Genomic DNA, 27,030 nt, shown 5'->3' on the forward strand with positions numbered 1-27,030 from the left:
GTTTTCCTTTCAGCTTGTCCTGTGAATGTGCGTTTTCCCAGACATTTACTTGGTAGGTAAATTTCATACATTTATCAATTTGCATATCATCTACTTAGTTATCTCTTACTGTTGTAGTCCATAAAGACTTCTTTTCTGTACTAAAGATATAATAGCATAAAGAATAGCTGAAAATACCCAGTTTTTCATTTGTTGATACTTATATGATTGTACATTCAGATGAAGTTCTGATGCTTGATTACTGCTTACCCAGGGAGAAAGATTTTTCAGAGAATTAAGCATTTGTATTTTGCTGTATTATTTTAGTGCCTTTTTTGACTATATACTCTTATTTTTTATTCTTTATTCAGAGAGCCATTAAGAAAACTAGCAAGTGAACTAGTCAGAAAAATTCCTTGTTATTAATAATCTAGTTCCATATTCTACAATTAGATTAAGTGTCCAGAAACAGAGAGCCATGAGAGAGTGAAATTTTATCCAGAGATTTATTTCTCAGTATCCACAGGCCTAGAAAGTGGTTTTCAAATTGCGTTGTGGGGGCCCCTTCAGGTGATGCTGTGGGCAACCTGTGGAAAGGTAGGAACTCCACGGGTGCAGGAGCTTGGGTCGCTGCCTTCTGGGCAAGAGCAGTGCCACTCAGATCTGCTTCATTTACTTGTCACTCATGGCATGAATTTTTTTTTTAATTAAAAACCACTGATCACCAGGAAGATTACAAGTTCAAAGCCAGCCTCAGCAACTTAACGAGGAGTTAAGCAACTTAGTGAGACCCTGTCTCAAAAAAAACAAAAAGGGCTGGGGGTGTGGCTCAGTGGTTAAGCACCCCTAGGTTCAATCGCAATCCCCAGTACCAAAACAAAAACAAAAACACTGATCATGAATATAGTCTGAGTCCAAGATAAAACTAACATGAGAATAAAACACAGTCTGTGCCGAAGCTTACTACAGATGTAGTGAAACAATTACCAAACCATCACTCCAAGACTATTTCCTAATTTGAGATACAAATTAAGGAACTTGCCTTTTAGATTTTTAGCCCTCAACAGATAAGCAATAGAAAAGGTAAAGGGTTCTGGCACACTGACAATAATAAGGATAATTGATAATTTCATGGTTGAGGAACTACTCAAAGAAAAAAGTACTAAAATCAAACTCAACAAGAATAGTCTGTGGCCTGATAGTCTCGTATATCGTATGCCCTGTAAAGGCATCATTTACAATATAGCCTATGCAATAAGTGATGCTTGTGTGTGTGCATATTCCCAGACATTTGCTTGGTAGGTATTATTTTCTTTTTAATATATTTATGGTTGTACATGGACACAATGCCTTTATTTTTATTTATTTATTTATATGTGGTGCTGAGGATCAAACCCAGTACCTCACCCACGCTAGGTGAGCACTCGACCACTGAGCCACAACCCCAGCCCCTTTTTAGATATTCCAAATGGGAATTAGCAGTCAGAATGGGGAGAGATGAGCAAGGCTTGGGCCATAAGATGTATTGCATTCCATGTTAGTCAGGACCTTCATTTGCCAGTGTCAAAAAGATTACATTTGCCCAGGGAGTGTTTGTTGTTATTGGCTCTCTGAATTAAGAAGTCTAGAACACAGCTGGAAGAACAAGAGGCTTTTGTCTCTCACCACTGCTGTGTAATTATGAGTGCTTCATCCTCTCCTGTTGTACAGTTTTTCTCCCCAAAGCAAACTGCCACTGGGTGGTTTTGGGTTCACAACCTTGACTTGTTTTTGATTTTTTTTTTTTTTTGGTTGTTGTTGTTTAGTAGTAAGATATACATTTTGTTTTATTACTTACCATTTGAATAATTTTTAAATGCGTCATTCATTGGCATTAGTGCATTCCCACAGCCGTCACCATCAGCTGCTTGCAGAACTTGAACACCCAAACCAGAACTCTGTGCCCATTAGACACTAACTTCCCATGCTCCCCAGTCACCCTGCTAACTGCGATTTAACTTTCTTTCCCTGTGAACTACTAAGGTACCTCATGTAAGTTAGATCATAAAATGTTTGTCCTTTTGAGTCTGACCAGGTGTACTACTACCTTTAGTTTTGAGGAAGGGACCCTCTCTGTGCACATTCTTCCATCCCCTAGCTCCATTTGAATAACTAACCCTGAAAGAAAACTCTCATTGGCTTGAGTAGTGTGCTTGCTTTCAGACCAGGAGGAAGATGGGCGCTGTGACTCACTGGGCTTGGCCACCCTAGACTCTACCCCAATTCTATGTGTGAACACCTTCTCATGGAGTCAAGCCTTCCCTAACTAAAACAGTACCCACGTCACTCTCGTCAGTGTCTTGCTCTGCTTTGTTCTCTTCTTTTCTTTTCAAGCACACGTCATTGCCTCTTACTTTAGGTTACTTTTTTGTTTGTTTGTGAAAAGGAAACTTACTCTTTCCCAGGCTTGTCTCTAACTCCCAGACTCAAGTGGCCCTGTGTCAGCCTCCCAGTAGCTGGGTCTGCAGACCTGTCACTGATTTTCTTTTAGACTATAAGACTGATATCATCAGAGGCCTTCTGTGTCTCACTCACTCCGTGTTCCCAGTGTCTAGAACAATGACTGGGACATACTAGGAACTCAGCACATATTTTTAATTAATTGATTAGAAATTAGGCTGAAGATAACTATTCAGTATTTGCTGGTAAATGTGAGTAAAAAGTAATTATTCTTCCACCTCCCTAGTGAAGATAAAGAACTAGAAATTGAGAGGAACTGAACTTGACTTTATGAACACAGTAGTTAAAATTTTTGCCCAAATAGCAAGAAAACTAAGTTTTAGAAAGATGAATAATTGGGAAAACTTAATCTTGCATAATGGATGCATAAGCAGAGTCCTGAAATTGTAGTAGAACAAGCATTTTCTAAAATTCCTCTCTATTTATGGTCATTTGTGCTTAAACTATAAATGTAAGTATATAAACCCATCAGGTGTGTGCACATACTTTTGCTGATTAACAAATCTACTAGCAAAGTAGATTGGAGTTTTAAGCCAAAATGGGCGGTATTGTCCTCTCAGAATTGCCCTTAGCAAATATGCTGCCTGCATCAATATCACTCAGATCCTGTCATTATAGCCACCTCAGCTCTCTTCCTGTACTTGTAAGACAAAGCACAGCAAGGGACAGACTGATCTGAAGACAAGAAAAAATAGGCAGAGTGGCCACTTACTTATGCTTCCTGATATTGCTTTCTATCTTTTGCCTTCCTTAGTTTACTTTCCTCATGACCCCAAACTTAGCCACTGTGACACCTCTTCCAAGGTACTCTGTCCACCCCCTCAAAATGACTACTTTCCTATCCCCTCCTGCACCCAGGCACACCTCACCTCTAAATCCAGTTAGAATCCCTGTTCCCTAAGAGGAAAACAAATCACATTGCCCAGGAATGCTCCCCTGTCCCCACCAGCTGACAACCTCACAAGCTTCTCTAGGTGCCCTAATCCCTTAGGGAAAGACTTTCTTCTTACTCCCTGTCTTAGCTTTTTTCCTTAATACCTGTCTGAACCAGAAAATAAGTTCCCTGTGGGATCTTCTCGCTATTTTTCCTGGAAGGTTAAACAGGGAAACCTTTAACCAAAAGTTTCTGAAGCATCCCCTACCCCCACATTCAGCTCTTAGGAAGTGGAAGACAGATACAGAATAATTAATAATTTGGTTTAAATCATAATATCACCCTCTCCCTTTTGTTCGTAATAGTTGAGCATGTATTCTTCACTGATAGAGGCTTAATGGTGGTCATGCATTTTAGGAACTGCATATCAAATTAACTACTAAATTCTACTTTTCACTTGTGCTTTATCTGACTATTCATTACTCTTGTACTGAGATTAGCAGCTCTCACTTTAAGAGGAAGCTGAAACTGCTATTCTGTACTATGAGATTAATATATATTGTTAGAATATCATGGTTTTAAAAGAAAAAATCTGAAATGTGGGCATTTCCTGCTTAATCTGTGGGAACTCTTGGTCTTCTTCTGGAAACTTGCATGCTTTGAAATCACTTATCTTTATGCTATACATGGTTAGGAAACCTAATATCACTACCCTTGAAATTTAAAAAGGCAAGTCAGATTCTTTAGATTTGGGAACAAGCTTGGAAATAAATGTTCTGTCAGTTTTTCCCACACCGGGTGTAACCACACTTACTGGTTGGGTAACGATGCGGGTTTATTGCCCGCAGCTCGGTTCAGCCTCTCTCTTACTGAGCTGCTACAGTGCACGGTTGCCGGTCTCCTCTTTTCCAAGATAGACAGCCCAGCCAGAAGTCCACACTGTGAGGCTCAACAAAATGTTGACTTCTTTTCCTGGGGCTGATAAACCTAGGGAACTTTGGTGTGTCCAGTTTATTTTATAGTTTATATAGTTTCATGCTTTTGCAATTTCTTAGACTTCTAAAATGTATTATTTCTTTTCTAGGACAATGAAGGTCAAACAGCTCTTCATTATGGTAAGATAATTCAAAATTATTTAAGAACCATATTTGAATATTTTCTCTGTTTATCTCAACTTTGTACAAACTTATGTAGTGTTTACAAAAGTACATGGCAGTTACAGCCGAGCTATGACAACTTTTGGTTATTAATCTATTTATTAAATTAATAACCTATAAAGTTGGAGATGTATTAAAATTCTTATGGACACAATCATAGTAAATTATATGTTTCTATACTGTCATCAAAAACAGAAGCTACTCCAACCCCCTATCAAAAATTCATTATTTCATTCCCAGTTCTACTAGTGACAGCTAAGAGGCAAATTATTATCACTGTACAATCTAGTTTCTCTCCTGTAAGAAATTCTTTCTTGATGTACAGTAGCCCCCTCACTCCTGTCTGCGGTTTGCTTTTTGCAGTTTTAGTTACCTTGGTCAGCCACAGTCCAAAAATATTTATTCTAAAAATTACAGAAATAGATAATACATTTTAAATTGTATGCTGTTCTGAGTAGCATGATGAAATCTCACTCCATCCAGGTCCATCAACCCAGGACATGAATCATCTTTTGTCCAACCTATTCATGCTCTGCATACTGCACTACCTATGCACTAGTCACTTAGTAAAGTAGCTACTGATTAGCCTAGCCAGGTAATCTTTACTTCAGTAATCTATAGAGTAAAAGTAATCCATAATAAATAATACTATAGGCCAAGTGCAGTGGCACACACCTGTAATCCCAGCTACTAGGGAAGCAGAGGCAGGAGGATCCAAGTTCAAGGGCAGCCTGGGCAACGTGGACCATGTCTCAAAATAAAATTTAAATAAGGGCTGAGCGGGGCTGAGGGTGCTGTGGCTCAGTGGTAGAGCCCTTTCCTACCACATGTGAGGCACTGGATTCTATCCTCAACACCACATAAAAATAAATAAATGAAATAAAGGTATTATGTCCATCTACAACTAGAAAAAAAAAATTATAAAGGAGGGCTGGGGGTGTGGTTCAACAATAGTGCACTTGCCTAGCATGTGCAAGGCCCTAGGTTTGTTCCTCAGTACCTCAGAAAAAAGAAGGAAAGAAGTAAAGAAAGATCGCTCTTAGAGACTATTAGATAAATTCAGTGAAATACAAGAGATTATTTTATAAATTAAAAAGTACGAGTGAATACAACTGAAGGATTCTGTTTGGATGTAAGTATAATTGACTAAAATACAGCCATCAATATTTAATCCAGGGGATAGGGACATAACTCAGTGGTAGAGCATTTTCTTAGTATGCATGAGGTCCTGAGTTCAATCCCCAGCACTGCAAAATAAATTAATTAATTAACCAGATTAAGGATCAACCACCTTCAAATATTTTAGGAAGGAATACTTTAGGCCACTTGGGCAATCTTGGCATCCTAGATTGTCATTTAGTAGCAAGTGGCCCAGATGCTCTTGGATACCTTTGTCTACTCTTTAGGGATTATTTGGATATTAGGAATCTCACTGAATTATCTAGAAGTCTAAACCATTGGACTAGCTATTACGTTACCCACATAAATCAGCCGTGTAATGAAGATTGAAATGTCAGTATATGTCTACCCCAACTCACACATGAGTTAGCCAGTATAACCTTGAGTACTAAAGCAGGAAAAAAGAAAATTGTAAGTCAGTCTCACTGTCAAACATAGATATAAAAATTTTCAGAAAACATTAGCAAATGAAATTCATCATTGTATTTTAAAAAGAAAGGTATTATAATCAAGTTGGATTTATCCCAGAAATTCAAGGATGATGTAACATTTAAAACTTTATTAATGAAATTTTCCACATTTGCAAGTTAGGTGAAAAACCACATGGTGGTATTGACTGCAGAAAAAGCTTTTGAGGAAATTCAACCCACATTCTAAGAAGGAGTATAGAAAAATGCTTGAGATCTTGTGCTTTTAGCCAGACTTTGCATTCAGATTCTGGTTCTACTATTGACTTTGACAGATTATTTAACTTGTACTTTGGTTTATACATGATGAAATAGAGATAATAACCTTAGAGATTTGTTATGAGAATATAATAAACTAATCCATGCAAAGTGCTTAAACAATGTCTGATCCCTGGTATGTATCCAATAAATGTTAGCTGGTTTTATTTCTTATGCTAAAAGCCCCTAATTTATTAGAAGTGTATAATTTTATTTATAACATTAATATATATGCACATATGTGTGTATATGTATATGTGTATGTAAAAATAAATACCACCAGCAAAAAAGGTTCAATGGAAGAGTTACATAGAAGAAGTGTTTTTTCTGTGTATCACTAGAATCAATCTACTTTAAATCTGATACTGATTCTGATTAGTTGAGATGTAAACCCTAGAGGACGAAACAAAAAACTTTTTAAAAAGCCCTGAAAGAATCATTAAAAAATTAAAATAGTACATTAACAAAGTACTATATTTATTTAACATAAAAGCAAAGTAGTAAAGGAAGAGTAGAGGAACCAAAAAGACATGATACTTCTAGAAAGCAAAATGGGAAATGGGAGATGTTAATTCAACTATAATTAATAATAACAACTCAATCAAAAGGCTAAAGGTCATGATCCAGCTTTGTGTTGTCTATGGGAGACTTTCTTTAGATTCAATGATTCAAGGGCTGGGGCTATAGCTCAGTGGTAGAGCACTAGCCTAGCATGTGTGAGGCATGGATTCAGTCCTCAGCACCACGTAAAAATAAATAAAGGTGTTGTGTCCATCTACACCAAAAAAAAAAAAAAAAAAAAAAGATTCAAAAGACTGAAAGTAAAATGTAAAAAAAGAGGTGTCATGTGAACAGAAGCCACAACAAGTAAGAGGAAGTAGGTGGTGTGACCAGGTGACAGAAGATGGCAGAGTAGAGGAAAGCTGCATTCCAAGCTGTGCCGTTGCATGGACCCAAAGCAGCAGGTGTACAGCTTCTCAGTAATGTGGGTAAAAGAGGGATTTCACTAAAATTTAATATTGGACACTGAAAGCAGCTTAGGGACTCAGAAATGGGTACAATAAACAAAGAAGAAAGAAAACATCACAGCAAACCCAGTGGCCCCATACGTGTCACCAGTACTTCTTCACCATGGGCAGAGGGAGGGGGATCACAATCTTGGTAAGGAAAAAACTGAGATCAAAAATGCTGCTTAGGGGCCAGGGTTGTGGGTCAATAATAGAGTGCTTGCCTAGCATGCGTGAGGCACTGAGGCATCATATAAAAATAAACACAATAAAGGTAAAAAATATATATATATACTGCTTACTCTTAGGTGACCCAGAGGCTGCACCATGCACTGGTGCGTGAAAAGCACGCTTTGTATCTCAATTGGCTGTGGAGAGCTGAGAGAGGGCCATCTTGGGATGAGCATGTTGCTTCAGTGACTGTGGGACCTGGGAGATCAGGAAAAAACAAAAATAATAAACAGAAACACACAGGCACAATATCCCCTGCAAGCAAATATGGCCTGCCCAAATTGAATCAGGAAGATATGGAAAACATAAACACACCAATTTTTTTTTTTTTTGATACAAGGAATTGAACCCAGGGGTATTTAACCACTGAGCCACATCTCTAGCCCTTTTTTAAAATTTTGAGACAGGGTCTCACTAAGTTGCTGAAGCTGGCTTTGAACTTATGATCCTTTTGCCTCAGCCTCCCACACTTCTGGGATTACAGACTTGTGACACCACACCTGGGTAAACACACCAATATCAAGTAATGAAATTGAAACAGCAATTAAAAGTCTTCCAAAAAGGAAAAGCCCAGGACCTGATGGATTCTCAACCGAGTTCTACCAGACCTTTACAGAAGAACAAACACCAGTCTTTCTCAAATTATTCCATGATTTTGGAAGAGAGGGAACATTCCCAAATACTTTTTATGAAGCCAGTATAACCCTGATGCCAAAACCAGACAAAGAGGCATCAAGGAAATAAAACTACATACCGGTATCCCTAATGAACATATGCAACAATCTTTAGTAACATATTAGCAAATCACATTCAAAAACACATCAAGGGGCTGGGGTTGTGGCTCAGCAATAGAGTGCTCGCCTGGGTTCGATCCTCAGCACCACATAAAAGTGAATAAATAAAGGTATTATGTCCAACTGCAACTAAAAAATAAATATATAAACACACACATTCACACACATCAAAAAGATAATAACCATGATCAAGTGCTCTCATTCCAGGGATGTAAGGTTGGTTTAACATGCACAGAGCAATAAATGTAATTCAGAAATCATATGATCATCTCAATAGATGCAGAAAAGTCTTTTTTTTAAACAATTTTTTTATATTTATTTATTTTTAGTTGTACCTGGACACAATACTTTTTTAATTTTATTTATTTATATGTGGTGCTGAGGATCAAACCCAGGGCCTCACACGTGAGAGGCGAGCACTACATGTACCGCTGAGCCACAACCCCAGCCCCCAGAAAAGTCTTTAGATAAAATTCAACACCATTGATATTAAAAATGCTGGAGAAGCTAGTGATTTAAGGAATTTGCCTCAACATTGTAAAGGCCAGTTATGACAAACCCTGACCCTAACATTATACTGAGTGGAGAAAAACTAAAAGCAATTTCCTCTAAGTTCAGGAACAAGACAAGGCTGCCACTCTCACCACTCCTATTTAATTTAGCCCTCAAAACATTCGCCAGAGCAATCAGACAAGAAAAGGAAATCAAAGGGATTACAAATAGGAAAAAAAGAAGTCAAACTCTCTCTGTTGGCTTACAATATAATCCTATATCTAACAAACCCAAAAATCTCCACCAGAAGACTTCTATTAATTTAGCAAAGTAGCAAGATACAGAATCAACATCCATAAATTAATAGCTTTCCTGTAATCCAACAGTGATTCAACCAAGGAAGAAATCAGGAAACTGTCCCATTCACAGTAAACTCAAAAATTTTTTTTTAAATACTTGGGAATTAATCTGACCAAGGAGGCAAAACAGCTTTTTAATGAAAATTCTAGAACACTAAAGAAAGAAATTGAAGAAGACCTTAAAAAATGGATAAGCAGAATTAATATTGTCAAAATGGCCATACTACCAAAAGCAATATTCAGATTCAATGCAAAAATCCCCATCAAAATACCAATGTCATTCTCCACAGAATTAGAAAAAAACATTTTTTAAATTCATTTGGAAGAACAAAAGGCCCAGAACAGCCAAAGCAATACTAAGCAAGAAAAGCAAAGTAGGAGATATCACAATACCTGATCTTAAATTACATACAGAGCTGTAGAAACTAAACAGCATGGTATTGGCATCAAAACAGACATAAAGATCAGTGGAATAGACCAGAAGACACAGAGACAAATACACATACCTGTAGGCGTCTGATATTTAACAAAGATGCCAAAAATACATATCTTGGAGGAAAAAAACAACCTTTTTAACAAATGGTACTGGGAAAAGTGAATACCTATATGTAGAAAAATGAAATTAGACTCCTATCTCTCACCCTACGCAAAACTCAAATCAAAATGGATTAAAGACTTAGGAATTAGACCAGAAATTTTACAACTACTAGAAGAAAACATAGGGTCAACACTTCGTCACATAGGTGCTGGCACTGGCTTCTTTAACAAGACCCCTAAACACAAGAAATAAAACCAAGAATCAATGAGTGGGATGCCATCAAACTGAAAACCTTCTGCACAGCAAAGGAAACGATAAAGAGAGAGCCTAAAAAGTGGGAGAAGCTCTTGGCCAGCTACTCCTCCAATAGGGTATTACTCCAGAATATACACAGAACTCAAAAACAACAACAACAACAAAAATCCCCAATCAATAGCAAAAGAATTAAATAAAAACTTCTCAAAGGAAGAAATACAATAAATGGCCAACAAATATGTGAAAAAATGTTCAACATCTCTAGCAATCAGCGAAATGCAAATCAAAACTGCTCTAAGATTTCAAGAAATGGTTTCTTGACAAAACACAAAAAAAGCATACCCTGTAATTTAAATTATGCAATTCAAATACATTAAAATTTATTTAAGCCAAGCAAAAATAAAAGCTACAAACTGAGATTCTCAAAGATATTTAAAATGCAAATAACCCACACAGGATTAGTACTCAGAATAAACAAAGAACATCTACCCAATCAATAACAAAGAAATGCAATAGAAAAATAGATCAAAAATATGGATAGTTGTTTCACAAATGAGGAGAACCAGATAGCCCACAAACAACAAGAAAAGATGCTTAATGTCACTAGTTATAGAAAAGAACTGTGAATAGCCCTAGATTGTACTCTACTGACTTATAAACTTATAAACAAATTAGTCTGACACAGTTTTATGGTTGATGGCAAAAGACACAAAATTCTTGCATCAGACACAAAAGACTGTGATATAAAGCACAGAAAGCAGCATGAACTTCATGTTTTTGTCATTTACTCTTACCCCCACAGGAGCAATGCAAGAGACACAGGTAGACTGCACACATAGTGTGTCACAATTTAGGCATCCTAATCTCAGAGAACTCCAGTCTTTTCTGATGAGCTTCAAGCAAACCTACCCAACTTATATCCTGAAGAATATATTTTTTGTATTCTGGGCAATAAATAAACCTATGCTCCACTCTAGAAGAAAACATTATCTCTGTTGTGCAAAGGTGTTCACTATATATAGATATCCTTGAAAAGAGTCTGGAACAAAAGCAGTCAGTATCTCTGCCCATAAGACATGCAGAAATGTGGGAGACCGTTGGAAAATTGTTGCCTAACAATTACCAAGAATATTCAGATTAAAATATTTAGGTATAGTTTCACACTGTATTATACAGGTCAGTTGGCAACACGTAAACATCCAGATATTAGAATTGGGATATGGAGCAACAAGAACTCTCATAGATTGCTGATGAGAGTGTCAACTATTACAGCTACTTTGAGATCACTTTGGCAAGATCTAGTAAAGTTGAAGGTACATACCCAGCAGTTCAACTTCTAGATATATACCCTAGTAAAACTCCCAAACATGTAAATAATGAAGCAGGATTTCAAACATTTATTGCAGCATTATTTGCAGTAGCCTAATTTGTTAGTCTCTATCTTCCTCCATTCAGTGTGCTTGAAATATTTGTTACTTCAGATTACATACATATGTTATCAAAAGCTATTGAAAGAACCGTTTAAAATGTGTAGATACAATATAGTATAATCTGTAAGCATCTGTGAACAAATAGCTATAAAGTATTATTATTTTCTCCATTTTATAAGTGAGAAAACCAAAACTCTCCGGTTAATAAACTTGCCTAGAAGAACCAGAAATTCACCCCATGTCTCTAGATTCACTAGGAAATGAGTACCTTCCAGAGCACTCACATCTCATTCCTTAAATCTGTTTCTGTGGCATTTCAGTTATGTGGCTTCTCCAGCATCACTGAGAGCTGGCTGCTCTAAATCCTAATTTTTGACCCAGAAATAAACATTTTTAGTCATCTCTACAACGGTGATGGCATTTGGGATAATCATGCATAGGCTCAATAGCCACAGAGTCGAAAAAGAAAAGGAAAAGTTTTTCACAGTGACTATGAAGCCTTCAGCACAACATTCAGAGCTACCCCTTTTTCCTGGTGCTTGCTTCAAGAAGTCAACTTTCTTTTGCTCCAAAATATTTGCTCTAAGTCTGGAGTTCACTGCTCTGCTTATTAGGAAGACTACCCCTGCCATAGCACCCACATGCTCTGCTGAAGCAGTTCTTATTTCCATTCCTCCTTCCTTCTTCCATTCATTCATTCAGACATTCGTTAGTGCCTTCTTACGGCACTGCCATGTTTTCCCTTTATTTCCCCCTTCTAGAAACTGTAGCAATAGCTAAACCAGACTGTGCCCTTGAGAATCTAGATGAGTCATTCTGTCATTCCAGTTAACCATTAGAGGTAAATGCCTTTATGGATGTGGGAATGTATCCATTTAAGTTTGATGTATGTAAATGCACTTATAGATTGCAAAGGGGTAGGGATTTTTTTTAAAAAAAAAACTTTCCCACTAGCTTCAAAATAAGTTATAATTTCTCTTGTGGTGATCTGGAAGAATCTCTAAGATAATGCTATTGAGTGAACAGATTTAGAACAGTATATATAGTATGCTACCATGAAAAAATATATATATTTACATATAAAAATGTGAACGTATATATATATTTGCTAGTAAGTGCATAAGATATTAGATACACAGAAAGCTAATAACGTAGTTTACCTAAAAGCAAGAGGAGCTGTGAAGCCAGGTGCAGTGGCCCATACCTGTAATCCCATCACCTGTAATCTGATGCAGGAGGATTGATAGTTCAAAGCCAGCCTCAGCAATTTAACGAGGCCCTAAGCAACTCAGTGAGAACCTGTCTCTAAATAAAATACAGAAAAGGGCTGAGAATGTGTCTCAGTGGTTAGGTATCCCTGGGTTTAATACCTAGTACCAAAAAAAAAAAAAACTTTGAATCTACAGCAACAGGGTAAACTTTTTCTTATAAATTCTTTTCTGTAGCTTCTGGTTTTAGAACATATGCATATGCTACATGTTTAAAATTTAATTAAATATCATAGGCTTTCTTAGTATTGTTACTACACTTAACCTTCCTTAATTATATTTAATTCAACAGATATTTATTGAGTTCCTATTTTCTAGGTAAAATATACCAAACATCCTTTTTCAAAAAATATTTTTAGTGTATGGACATGATATTTTTATTTTTTATTTATCTATTTTTATGAGGTGCTGAGGATTGAACCCAGTGCCTCAGATGTGTGAGGCAGGCGCTCCACCACTGAGCTATAGCCCCAGCCCCCCAAGATAAGAAATGCCCCCAGATTTCTTCACTCCCACCCAATAAAAAAGAATTTAGTAACCATAATGGTAAGAGTGAGAGCTAATGTTATAGCTGGGAAAACTCTGAACTTCTGTTTTAATGCCTGTCCAGCCTGGAAATAAGCCTTTCTTAAACAGGAGTAATGTGGATTTGGAACTGAGGCCCTGCACATGAGCCAGGACCTTCAAAGGGCTAGATCCTCAGCTTTAAATTTAAAAAAAAAAAAAAAAAAAGAGGGACTGGGGCTGGGGCTCAGCGGTTGAGCGCTTGCCTAGCACACGAGTGGCCCTAGGTTCAATCCTCAGCACCACATAAAAATAAGTAAATCAAATAAAGGTATTGTGTCCAACTACAACCAAAATATAAATATCTAAAAAAAGAAGGAAGAAAAGGAGTGCAGGGTCAGATGGGATTTAATTAGAAAAAATTGGCCCACCCGTACAAAGAAGGAAGATAAAAATTATTGCTTCAGAACTTTGGGTGGGAATAAAAACACCCAGTTCATACAATTTGGGATTCAACTTTATGCTCTTTGATTTTTGAGAAATCTTTAGATTAAGAAATTATCACAGCTGGGCAAAGCTGTAATCCCAGCAGAACAGGTTGCTGAAGGGAGAAGGATCACAAGTTCAAGACCAACCTGGAAAACTTAGCAAGACCGTATCTCAAAATGAAAAGGACTGGGGAAGAGCTACAATACAGCAATAGCAAAAGCAACCCTGCGATCAATCCTCAGTCAAGAAAAAGAAAGAAGGGCTGGGGATGTGGCTCAAGTGGTAGCACGCTCGCCTGACATGCGTGCGGCCTGGGTTCGATCCTCAGCACCACATATAAACAAAGATGTTGTGTCTGCCGAGAACTAAAAAATAAATATTTAAAAAAATTCTCTCTCTCTCTTAAAAAAAAAAAGAAAGAAAGAAAGAAATTGACATAATGAATGTACTGATCCTGTTTATTCCCACCCACCCCACCCCAGGACCTCACAGACAAGTCATGGGTCTTACATAATGAAGCCTTGATGAGAATAAGCACACAATCCAGGATTATAAAATACGTTTGGGTGAATGTCAGCAGACATGGTAAATCACAGGACTAGACTTTGAGGAACTCAGTAAAATTATTGGATAGAAATTAAAAGAATAAGTCTGTATAAAATCAAGGAATCAATAAGGACAAGATATTTAAAAAAAAGAATAGGAAGAATTGAAAGAGGATCAAACAGAATTTGAATAAATGATAAAATGGAAATTTTACAGTGTGTAAGTTAAAGTAGTGTATTGGCACAGTTTTATTTATTTATTTTTATTTAAGATAGAAATGTAAGAGAGACACTTAGAATGGCATGAGAAAATTCAGCATTTTTAATAAGCTTTCTGGAAGGAGAGAATTAATATATATCGGTGTAGTTACTGATAATTTCTAGAATTGATAAAACATTGGAATCTTCAGATTCAGGAATCATGAGAACTGATCACAGTAATCTAAAGTATTCATCTAGTGGAATACCATACAGTATTAAGAATGAACAATAATCACATGCAACAGCATGTAGGAATCTCAGACACACTGTTGTTCTCAGGATGCAGGACACAAAAGAGCAAATACATATGCTTCCCATTTACACAGAGGTCAAAATACAGGAAAAACTCACCACTAGCTTTAATAGGCATGATACTGACTACTTGAAGAATTGGGCAGGTAGCACTAGAGGGAGTTATCAGAGAACAGGTGCATCTGAGATTCCAAAAATGATCTGGAGAAGTTCTTCCTAAGAAATTTTATATATGTGACTTTGATACTCTTCTGTATTTAATACTCTACTAAAAAGTTTATACAACTTTCCATTACTGAAACGCAAAATACCTTAGAATCACAACCTTACAGAGGAAAATTTTATTTTGACTCACAGTTTCGGAGGTTTCACTTTACAGTCAGCTGTCTCCATTGTTTCTGTGCCTGTTGTGAAGCAGTGTGTCATGGTGGAAGGGCATGGAAGGGCAGAGCTGCTTCCTCCACCTAAGTCCCACCTCCTATAGTTTCCACCACCTCCCAATAACGCTGTCAAATTATAATCCATCAGTGGGTTAATCCACTGATAAAATTAGAGCCCAATTGATCACTTTCCAAAATCTCCACTGCTGAACATTGCTGCATTGGTCACCACACATTCAACACATGAGCCTTTGGGGGACATTCTATACACAACCTATAACACACACACTCAAAAGTCCAGACCTAGACAGAGATATTGGGGTGGTAGTGTTACTGTTTCTAGGCTATTAATCTTTTCAACAAATGCCCAAACTTAGGTATTGCTCTCTCCCACTTTCAGTTGTAAAACCGAATGCCAGAGAGGTGATATTACCTTAATAGAGTAATACAAGTTGTGGGTGGCAGAGCTAAGGCACTTGTCAGGTCTTTTGATCCATCTCCTCTTTTCATAAGTTCACAAATAATCATAGTCATGAATTCTTTTAAAATACACATTATTTTATGGAAGATAATTTTATTTATTTATTTGTTTATTTATTTATTTGCTGGGATCTTCCTTATAATTTGTCACCTTGGTCAGTGAGTCAAGATTTACTTGTGAGATACATATCAGTATTTCTGTCCATCTGTGGGCATTTTCTTATTTCTGTTCATTGAGAAGCTAAACATTAATAAAAATTGTCCTTAATTCCAGAATCTTGTCCAAAATTGATCTGCTGAAACAACCCCTATTTTCATCTCTTAGATTATATTAGACATTGTGAAAAAATAATACCATATATAGTATCATCAAAAAATTAAGCACTAAAATAATATCTTTAGGGGTTTGTGACATTACATATATATATAAACAAGAATATTTTGACAACTTGGGAATTTTCCTAAAAATTAATTTTAATCACTTAGAGTGATATGTGTGTGTGTGTGTGTGTGTTAGGAATTAAACCCAGGGACACTTTACCATGGAGCTACATCCCCAGCCCTTTTTATTTTTTATTTTGAAACAGGGTCTCCCTGCATTGTTTAGTGGCTATGTTGCTGAGGCTGGCTTTGAACTTGCAATCCTCCTGCCTTCCAAGTTGCTAGGATTACAGTCATAATCCTACAACTAGTGCACCTGGCTAGAGTGATTGATTTTTTATTTATTTTTCTTCATTATGTCACTAGACTTTTGCCAGTTCTAAGGTAGTCAGTCTTATATGTAATGCTAATTACCATTTATTAAGCTCCTATTATATGTCAGGGAATCTTCTGGGCATATTTTATTCATTTAGTCACTTAATATTATTTAACTCTTTTTATTTAGTAGGTGCTCAATAGCTATTTGTCGATTTTATTTTATTTTAGAGCCCTTTAACCTACTCTTGGAACTTTCATAAAATTGTAAGTATGGTTAAATCCAGCAAGTGCAGACAGTATTGGGGAGTCTTTGGGGGCTTAGCTATTATTTTTTATGAATTACGGTTGAGCTTGACAGCTGTCCTTGTGTTGACAGCTCTTCTGATTATAGCAGTTGTCAAACTCCATCCTTAAGCAGGTTGTAAATCCTGGCTTCTTCCGATTAAAACTGGGTCAGAGCCAATCGAAGGTTAACTAGAGGCCAGTATTCTCCTACTGTATGTCCTTACTAGTTCATTCCAAGTGGTCTTGGTGTGGCAGCATATTAAAACCCTTATTGACCTATATTTTTCCTGAGTGTTTTGAATCTTCAGATATTGGTCCTCTTGTTATTTTGTGATTAAACATGGGCCTTGCTGAAGAGTATATTGGTGTAAGTGTGGTCTTCCTTATAAATGGCCTGTTAGCCTTCCCCTCCTCTTCCTCCACTGGGAATACTAATATCATTGCATCTGTGACTCCCGGGGGAAATCAAGGCTTTTCCTTGCACGTGTGGTCATGTGATTGCAAAGTGGGCAGGCTTTGTATCCTCATGAGCCCTGGGTCTTCCACGTAAAGCACCATCTGTTCTCTTCCTTCTACACTGTTACAGGGCAGTGGGAGGAGGGTTTAGAGAGAAAATAAATAAAATAAAAAAGAAAGAAATTCATCATCAAAACCCTGAGGATTAATGGAGTCAGAAGGCTCACTGCTCTGAATGAAAATTCATCTTCACCTATGCCAGTGTCAGGGCTGCCTCTGTGGCACTTGACAAATAGAGGTTCCCAGGGTACCATAAATTCAGCAATGGTTCTAGTCCCTGTAGACTTGCTCAAGCTTTTCCGAGATGGGCTCACAACTCTTTTTGTATTTCCTAGCTCATTGTGAGCACCAATATACCCCCTCATTAATTTGGTAAAGTGTTAGCACTCTTTTCTCCTCATCCCTCTCACCCCTTTGCCTTTGTTTTGAGGGAACAGGCAACTTATCCATATCTGAAAGACAACTCTATTTTGTGACTTGTGCCTCTGTGAAGACACCATAGGAAGGGAAACCAATTACCTAATGAATTTTGAGTAGATTCTAAGTTCTCAGCACTGCGCTGGATGGAGAGAAGAATAGAAAGGAGCACAGACTCAAGTTGCCCACCATCTAATTGGGAATATACCTACAGTTTTCAACAGCTGTTTGTTGAGCACCTGTGTGTGCCAGTTTGCCACAGAGACTGTAGATACCCTCCTCATATCCTAGTAAGAGTCACCTCCGTGGCTTGAAAGGCAGGACCCCTGTTTTTTTAAGTTAGAAGGTCTCTTTTTCTCTCTATTACAACTTCCTGATAGTTTATAGTCTCCTGTGAGTCCATCTTTGCATAAATCCTGGGTTCTCGTTAATAAAATTCCTTTTATATGGATATCATATCCCTTGCTCTGACTACTTTTTTTGTGACTCTTAAACCCCAAATTTAAAACCTCTCTTTACAGTTAGACTTGAGTTAAAATTCCAGGAGGCACTTTCTTAGCTGTTTGACTATAGTCCTCTAGATATGGAACTACTAAAAAATTTTAAACTTTGTTCCTGGGTCAGTACCCATAGATTATACATATCTCATTGCCAGAAAGATCACTTCATCGTACAGAATGAGTGAAATTAATATCCCTTTGTCTGAGATGTTTATCCTTAGTGTCTTTAGCCATAGCACACACTTGTGTGTGGGGTTAGATCTGAACTAAGTGTGATCTGATAGAGCACATTCCAATTTGGGGGGCGGGGAAGTACTGGGGATTTAAACTAGGGGCACTTTACCACTGGACTATATCCCTAGCCCTTTCTGTTTTTTACTTTAAGACAGGGTCTCATTAAGTTGTTTAGGGCCTCACTAAGTTTCTGTGGCTGGCTTTGAACTTCCATTACTCCTGTCTCAGCCTCCCAAGCCACTGGGATTACAGACATGCACCATTGCACCCTGCTGACCCTTGCAATTTTAAGACTTAACCAAGTGTTCCTCTCAGTGCATTGAGACTGATAGCTTTGATATAAAGGTTAAGTGATTATTGCTTATAGTCTAGATGTTATGTAGCTGCTTCTGTACAAATAAATGCCTTCTCTCACAGCTGCTTGATACCAGGCAGTGTATCTGTAACTTCCTTTGTCGTATAAGAAACTGTCTTCTGTCTTCCATTTGAATCTAATTTGGACTTCAAACTTCCCTACCTTTGCAGTATGCATGTCTCTGCCACAGTCCTTATTCATTTTCTGTGCTAGAGTTGGCTATTTACATATTAAGTTCTCAAGAGCAGGAATCTTACCTTGACAGGACTGGTCAGTCTGTGGCCATTAAAATGACCATAGAATCAAGCTCCATTCTCCTACTTCCTTCCCTTTAAAAAAACAAACAAACAAACAAACAAAAAAACGTTGTGTTTCTATTTCTGTGTGATGCATCACGTACAAAATGACACATAAAATGTATATGATTAATTTAAGATGCAGTTTTTAAAAATATACCCCCCCACCTAGCTTAAGATATAGAACATCGCCAAAAATATATTAAGTCTTTGTGTTCCTCTGCATTCCCACAGCCCTCCCCAGAGATTACTTCCATCCCAAATTTATGCTAGTGATCCTTTGCAGTTTCACTCCATATTTGTATGTTTGAGCAGTAGGGTTTAGTCTTGTCTATATTTAAATTTTTTGTTTAAATAGAGTCATGCCAAGTGCATTCCTCTGACTTGCTTTTTTTGCTTCAGCATTGTTATGGAGCTAAGACCAGGTCGTGTTTTCAGTGTTATGTGGGATTTTGCTGTGCAAGTGACAGTGTTTTATTTTTACTGTTACTCTCAGTGAATATTTGTATTGTTTACATTCGAGGTCTATTAGGAACAGTGCTGCTGTGTCCATTCTTAGAAATAGCTCCTGGAGAACACACGCAGCATTCCTAAATGCACGGAACCAGCAGTGGAATTCTGGGGTGGAGGTGTGTGTGTTTAGGCTTGTCCTGTAGCCCGATTGTGTATGCAGCTCCTCTCAGACACCTAAAGGGGAGTGTCCCCTTTTCTCATCTTGCTCAATGCTTGGTATTGTCAAAGCTTTTAATTTTCACAAATCTCACGGATATAAAGTGATATCTTGGTTCCAGTTCTCTGATCACACATGTCGGTGCTCATCTTTTCATGTTTAGTGCCACGTGTTTCATCTTGTGTGAAATGCCAGTTTTTGCCTTGGTCTCAGCCCCATGAAATTATTAGACCTTTGTTTCCTCACTAGTCCGTGATACCAGCTTTGTCATACATCAATTTTCCATGTGTGTGAAAAAGAATAGATGGCTCTGTTCCCACCTTTTGGTCTGTCTGTCCATCTTGGGGCATATTATCTTTATAATAAGTCTTGATGTCTACAGGCTCCTTTCCCCTTCTTATGCCTTGGACTTAGTGATACACACTAGTGCTGTTTTTTGGTTTTCTTTTTTGTTTGTTTGTTTTTAATTTCACGGTTTGATTACTAAGCCAGTTTACTTTTCTTTCTCATTTAAAATGTTAAAGCTTAAGTTAGTTATGCACTTAACCACCATTCAAAGACAAAACATTTTCTTTGACACAATACTTACAGCCTTCTGGTCTGTATACCTGTCATTATACTGAATATAAATGACAGTAAAATAGATACTTACACACTGTATTTTTTACTCTTTGCCTTCACCCATTCCTAAAGAATAGGGTAGGACTGGGGATGTAATTCAATGGCAGAGGACTTGCCTGACTTGCATGAGGCCCTGGCTTCCGTCCCCTGCACCACAGCAAAAAGATGGCAGTCAGAAAGTCTCATTATTTAAAACATATTTGTGTGTGTGTGCATGTGTGTGTTGCGTGTGTGTGTTTCTAGGCAACCAAAAAAAGTAAATTTGATCTTCCTAAGACTTGAAAATCCAGCGCCAGGCCACATTCTCACTGTGAGGCCCGATCATCCTCCAGCCCCTGGCAAGGTGCTCACTGGGCAATGTCCTCATTGCTCAGCGCTTGCCTTTCCTGCCAGGGTGGGATAGTTTGGCCCACGGTAAACTCGCTTCCATATTTGTCATTTCCCTCTCAGCTGCTGCCTGTGAGTTTGTGGATATCGTGGAGCTGCTGCTGCAGTCCGGCGCTGATCCCACTCTCCGTGACCAAGACGGCTGTCTGCCAGAAGAGGTGACAGGCTGCAAAGCCGTTTCCTTGGTGCTGCAGCGGCACATGGCTAGCAAAGCTTAATCAGAACACTGGAAAACCACAGTCCATAATAGGACAGTGCTTCAGGGATGAAAGAAAACTACAAAAATAAGATTTCTTTTACCACTCATCTTTGGTATGTATTGGCTAATAAAATCAGTTCTGAGGAACTGGGATTTTGAAGTCTCAGCAGTTCATTCCACATTCATACATTCTGGAAAGTGCAGTTTTGGTGATGAACACGTATACTGTGCATAATATAATCCAATTCTGCCGAACATGCTCTGAAATCTATCACTGCTCTAGAGGGTGGGGAGAAGAGGAGACAGATCATATTTCACAATATTAAACACAGCTGCTCTTTTAAAAAACATACAGAAGCAAAATGTGCCAGACAGCACTGCCCTGACAATTAGAGAAAGTTTCATGAAATCCTGATGTGGGGATCTCATAGCCTTTTGCACAGCTGGTCTGAACAGGTACTGAAATCTCTATTCTCATGGTAGACAGAATAGGGAGGATGAGAAAGAAACGGGGTCTGAAAAGAATAAGCCAAAGAGAGGATAGAACTTTCTCAGGTGAAGGATGTCAAAGTCAGAACAAAATCCAAAGGCTCTGAAAACCTCAAATTTTGGGAATTTTAGAATAATATTTAGCAACTTCACTCTAGGACTGAAATAGATTCTCGAGAATGCATCCTCAAACTCACCTTGCCAAAATGAGAGGGAAATTTTCCTAGGGCTCTTTAATTGGCTATAGTATCCCTGTTGTATGCAACGGTAGTCTGTAAGAAGCTTAGGCCTGAACTGCTAGGACCACTTAGGTCTAATGTGTTATTGGTGAAGTTATTTCTGGATTCCAGAAGAGCTTCTGTTTTGTGTTAAAAACATAAATCAGTGTTCCACACATTTTTACTTAAAGGACCAACAAAATGCACCACAGTTGAAATTGGCTTCCCACCTTTTCCCCTTTAATCCATAAGAATTTGCATCTGAAGAATTCCTTGATGTTCTTTTTATTTAAGGAAAATAAACAATTGCCTCACGAATAAAAATAAGAAATGAGTTAAGATGCAAATATAGGTTGGGGTTGTGGTTGAGTGGCAGAGCACTTGCCTCATACAAGTGAGGCCCTGGGTTCGATCCTCAACACCACATAAAAATCAATAAACAAAATAAAATATTGTGTCCATGTATAACTAAAAAAAATTTAAATAAAAAAGATGCAAATATAACAATTTAAAAGATATTTTTCTAACAAATGTTCCTGTTAAGATAACAATAAACTTTCTCAATAGAGCCCCCAACAGTGGGTGAGATTTTCATTAAGCTTGAGCTAACCTGTCCCTGAACAAACCCCCTCCAAAACAGAAATGAAGAGAATTAACACTACTTGCTTTTTTGTTTTTTTATCCTGACTTTTTATTGTCTGAGGTGCAAAGCAAAACCACTCACCAAGACTGCTCATTTTTTAAATAATTTCCTATTATCTGTGGAAGCGATGTGCATATTAGTGCATACTGAGGTGTGATTCTAGTCAGGTGTTTTCTTATTATCTGTTTTTTCACTGCAGTCCTAGCTACATTGTGACCTACTGTTAAGCTAAACTATTTGATGTTCCACATTAATAAACTCTGTTTTCAGAAACTTTACACATTAATAATAGTGACCAAGATGTTGCATACAGTTTTTAACTAAGTTCACTTTGTAAATTTTTAGGACATCAGCAAATCAAAAAGTATTTATTCATTTCAAATTTACAGAGTACTCATCTGAGCAAGAAACTATCCAGTAACTCCTTTCTTCATCTACTTGTCTTTTGCAATTTGATATTGAGATTTCTTAGACAAGTTTTTTTGTTTCCCATTTTCCCATATTTTAAACTAAATTTAAAAATATGTTTGTTTTTTTTTTTTTCCTTTTGTGGTACTGGGTAATTGAACCCAGAGGTGCTCTACCACTGAGCTACATCACGAGCCTTTTTTTTTTTTTTTTTTTTTTTGAGACAAGTTCTTGCTTAGTTGCCCAGGCTGGTCTCAGCCTCCCAGTTGACTGGGATTACAGATGTGTAGCACCACACCTGGCTTAGATTATTTTTAAGTATAGAGTATAACTTGTTTTTTACTAATTTTGTTTTAAAGACTTCAAATTTATGTTCTAAGCTATGACTAAAAACACAATCACCTTAATATTTTTAGAAGTGCATTCTAAAGTCAATTTCAGGGCTGGGGCGTAGCTCTGGATGTGGGAGACCACTTGCCTAGCATGTACGGGGGCCTGGGTTTAATTCCCAGTACTACAAATAAATTAAAGTGAATTTCCAAAATCTCCATTATATTTTGTCACCAGTATCTGAATTTTTGAAAACCTTACTATCATATAATAATCTGTAGATCATGCCCCATACCTCATGAAGATTTCATCCATAAACATCAGAGTTCACTGGATCTCAGTTTCTTTTCATTCCCTTTAAATTAATAAGTTATTATGCTGGTGCATCACACATTAGCCAGATCCTGAGTTGATTGCCAAAAGCTGCAGTAGATCCTACCAAGCCAAGAGTAGTGTCTTGAAACAAAAAGCCAGCTGACTTCCCCGGATGCAGGTGAAACATGTTTTCATGAAATTCACCAGCAGATAATTTAATTTAGGGTAGGCTTGGTTCTGCTTTGCATATTTTTTTTCCTGGAGGGATTAAGTATGCCCAAGCCAATTAGTATTACGAAATATCATAGAAAACCTTTTTCTGAAGGTTATACATCAACAAGAACCTCAAAATAATTGTCAGCTTTTTAAATTTTTAATGTTTACTGTGATTGGAATACAGTTTCTTTTATCCTTGGCTCATACTCTGATTTGATATTTTTAGTGCAAAAGAGCAGTTCAAAAACTGAGCTGCATTCTCTACAGGAAACTGTCTGCTTGGAGGATTCCTAAAGTGATGGGTACTAAAGACAAGGGCTGTAGTACTGCTGGCAGCGGCTGGCCTGTGTGCAACCCGCCTTTCTACTCAGCCTCATTCTCAGTTCTACGGTTCTTTTGTTACCTGTCCTGACAGCCACCTGTGTAGATCTGTGTCTGTTCATGGAAATATACTTAGCTCCATTTCCCATGTCTTAAAAAAAAAAGAAAGAAAATAGAAAGGAGATTTATTGCCTTTTCTTTTTTTCTTCCTTTTCTTTCCTGAAGGTATTGTTATCAGAACATCACTGATGACTCTTGGTATTTAATGTTTATTCATGATTGTCATTTATCTTGCCCTCTACCCTCTAATCTCAGAAGCCCTAGTTGCCCTCATAGTAGTCTTGAAGCACACTATAGTGAAAAAGAAGGAATAGAAATAAAATCACATAAGCAAATATCAAAGACGAGGCAAACTATGTGGCTCACTTCATCTTCAGAACCCATGCTGGGGACAAGCCGGAGCCTTGCACAGGCAAGTGCCCTGCTGCTGAGCTGCACCCTAGCCCTGCTTCGGTCGCCTCCAGACTTTGAAAAACTGAACTCCTCCCTTAAAACAGTGTTGTACCTGGAGTTTTGAGGAGTTCACAGATCTCCTGAAGCCTGTCCACAGACATCACAAGAGTCTGTAGGGCTCATTCAGAGCCCCTTTTCCTGTTCCTTGTCACAGCATTTTAAGAATGAGAAGCCTTTTGTTGACTAAACCAAATTTCATACTTTTAAATGTGTCTGCCACCACAATACATGTTTTATTTCTATTCCCGTATTATCACTAATCAGTCACTACATCGGGTTCTTGGAAGTGGCACTGGCCAGGAAGTTGGACGCTGAACTAATTCTGTTGCAGAGCAGAAATGAGCCCGTATGTTCAATTCTGTTGACTAGTAATGCCTATCATGTGTTTTAAAATTTTTGACTTTTCAGGATGCTTTCAGGGGCATCATTTAATCTCTCATCCCTCCACAGTTGCCCTGTCACATAGCAGGTGTTATCAGGGCTGCTCATGTGAGGAGTCAGAGACACACATGTCGCACACAGGTTAAGTTGCCCAGGACCACAGAGTTGGTAATAAAGCCACACTAGGGCCAAGTCTACTCAAGCCCAGTCCTTCCTGGTGGACCACAAAACTTCCCCAAGTTTTCAAGCGCTTCTTCCATTCAACCCACAGATATTTCTTGGGACTTAACTAAGAGATCATTATTGCTCTAAGCCAGTGGACTCTCTTTCCCATTAGCATGAGTGTTTAGAATTAACTAATTATGTTTCAAAATACTGCATACAATATCTTGAAAAGCCTCAGAAAATCATGAATTACCAATCAAAAACACAATCTTTAAACTTTGTCTCTAATAAGGATGGGAGGAGTCAGCTGGCTGCATCCCCTTCTCTGTTATGCTTGTGAGGTTAAAGGGAACAACCAAAGAACAATATCTGGAATTGTATCTATTATATCTCTTTTTGCTGTATCAGCATTTTCCAGCTAACAGGTGGCTATAATCGAGTGAACCTTTCTATTAGATAGGTATTTCTTAGCTTCCTGCCTGGTTTAGCTACTGGGCTGTGGGTTATTATTCCACATACTCAGGATGTCATCCCTGAGATTAATGGAGAGGCCTGTGGCTGTGGCAGAGCTGCGCTTAGGTTGCAGAAAGGTTTAGTCTCCAGGCAGACAAATGCCTCAGTTGAACATGAAGACTTACACACCTTTATTTTTTTTTTAAGAAGGAACATGAAGGCTTTTACCAAACTTCAATCCTTAAAAAATCCCCTCATACACTAAACAGGTATATAACCCTCCAGCTCCAGTTTAGTAATGAAAATACTATATAAGTTGAAATATTTATGAATAAATTCCAAATCCTGAGTCATAGGGTGAGGATTGGATCAAGTGTTTTCATAGTAGTTATAGCACTACATTTGATCAATTCTGAGATGGAGATTTTCACATTAACATATTCAACATTTTTACAGACAATAGCATGTCACAGTTAAATCAACAGTGTTTGGGTGTTTGGGTTCTTAGTGACACATAACTAATATATCTTATAATCAGTGATATCTTTTTTACTATTTATAGCTGTAGATGGACACAATACCTTTATTTTATTTATTTTTACGTAGTGCTGAGAATCAAACCCAGTGTCTCACACGTGCCAGGAAAGTGTATCTACCACTGAGCGTCAAACCCAGCCCCTAATCAGTGATATCTTAGCTTCAATGAAATAAGAGCAGTTAAACTTACTTTTGTACAGGAATTTATACACAAGTATTTTAATTGAGCCTCAGAATAATTGTAAAAGTAGAAATAATTGTTTTTTTGTCTCTTTTACAAATGAGGAAATTGAAGCCCAGAACTTGTCTAGGGTCATACAACTAAAGTCAGTACAACACTCAATATTTTTATAGGCTTTATCATATATAAAACATTGCAATATACATGATTTTATTTACTCAGATCTTGATAACAAGTACAAAAGTTTTCCTTGAACCATGTTATCAGGGTAAGCAAAAGCAGCCACCTTCAGAGGGGCAATGTCAGGCCTCTTCTGGGATTTTATGTACAATCACTGGGCTTTCTCTTTATAACGTAGCCCTTAATGCAGTCTTTTGTAATTGAGTGACTTGAAAATTTATTGTGATGTTTTTTAACATTTAGAAGGTAAATTCAGTTGATGGACACTTTGCACAATAGATTCTTTTGAAGTACACATACATGCACACACACAGGATAGAAACTGCCTGTGGCTTTCATGGAGTACATATGTAGACCACAAATGTATTGAGCATCTGTATTTCTACAATGATTCACAGTTCCTGCACCAAAGAGATTGGGTCAAAGTATAGAGAATATCAGACTCCAGCGGGAAAAAACGTCCTTGTTACACTTATTAGCTAACATTTATTATGCACCAAGTATGATCCATTTTTTAAATGTACAGTAATTGGTATTACACTAAAGAACCGAACTGGGAATGCTATTTAACCTGATCTTTATTCACTTATCCTTAGAAAATTCTTGTCACGCTCCTCCCTGAAAAGCAGAACTTAATGCCAAGATCCTTGTGCAGATCAACATAGTTATTAGGTGTTGATGGCTTCCTTCTCCCTTAGCATTTTTTTATTTTTATATGCTAATTCTTCAAAATTTTCTTTCCTATATTTTCTTATTTCACTTTCTCTTGGCACAATTGCAAAGTAGTCATTTTTCTTTGTGTT

The 27,030-nt window shown here is 37.5% G+C and overlaps 1 protein-coding gene and 1 long non-coding RNA gene across 3 annotated transcripts in view; both read left to right on the top strand.

Moving 5' to 3' along the window:
- Window positions 1-21,030, top strand: part of ACBD6 (acyl-CoA binding domain containing 6) — a 169,218-nt gene extending 148,188 nt beyond the window's left edge. For both annotated transcript variants that reach the window (XM_081297509.1, XM_081297510.1), the window contains 2 exons: window positions 4,437-4,467; window positions 20,742-21,030. In XM_081297509.1, coding sequence (XP_081153635.1) covers window positions 4,437-4,467; window positions 20,742-20,896 — 186 coding nt within the window. In that variant the 3' untranslated portion in view covers window positions 20,897-21,030. The remainder of the gene's footprint in view (window positions 1-4,436; window positions 4,468-20,741) is intronic.
- Window positions 1-27,030, top strand: part of LOC308650944 — a 902,096-nt gene that overhangs the window by 677,585 nt on the left and 197,481 nt on the right. The gene's annotated exons all lie outside the window — the stretch shown is intronic.

This window comes from Spermophilus citellus, assembly GCF_964194105.1.
Source record: "Spermophilus citellus genome assembly, chromosome: 6".
NCBI lineage: Eukaryota > Metazoa > Chordata > Mammalia > Rodentia > Sciuridae > Spermophilus > Spermophilus citellus.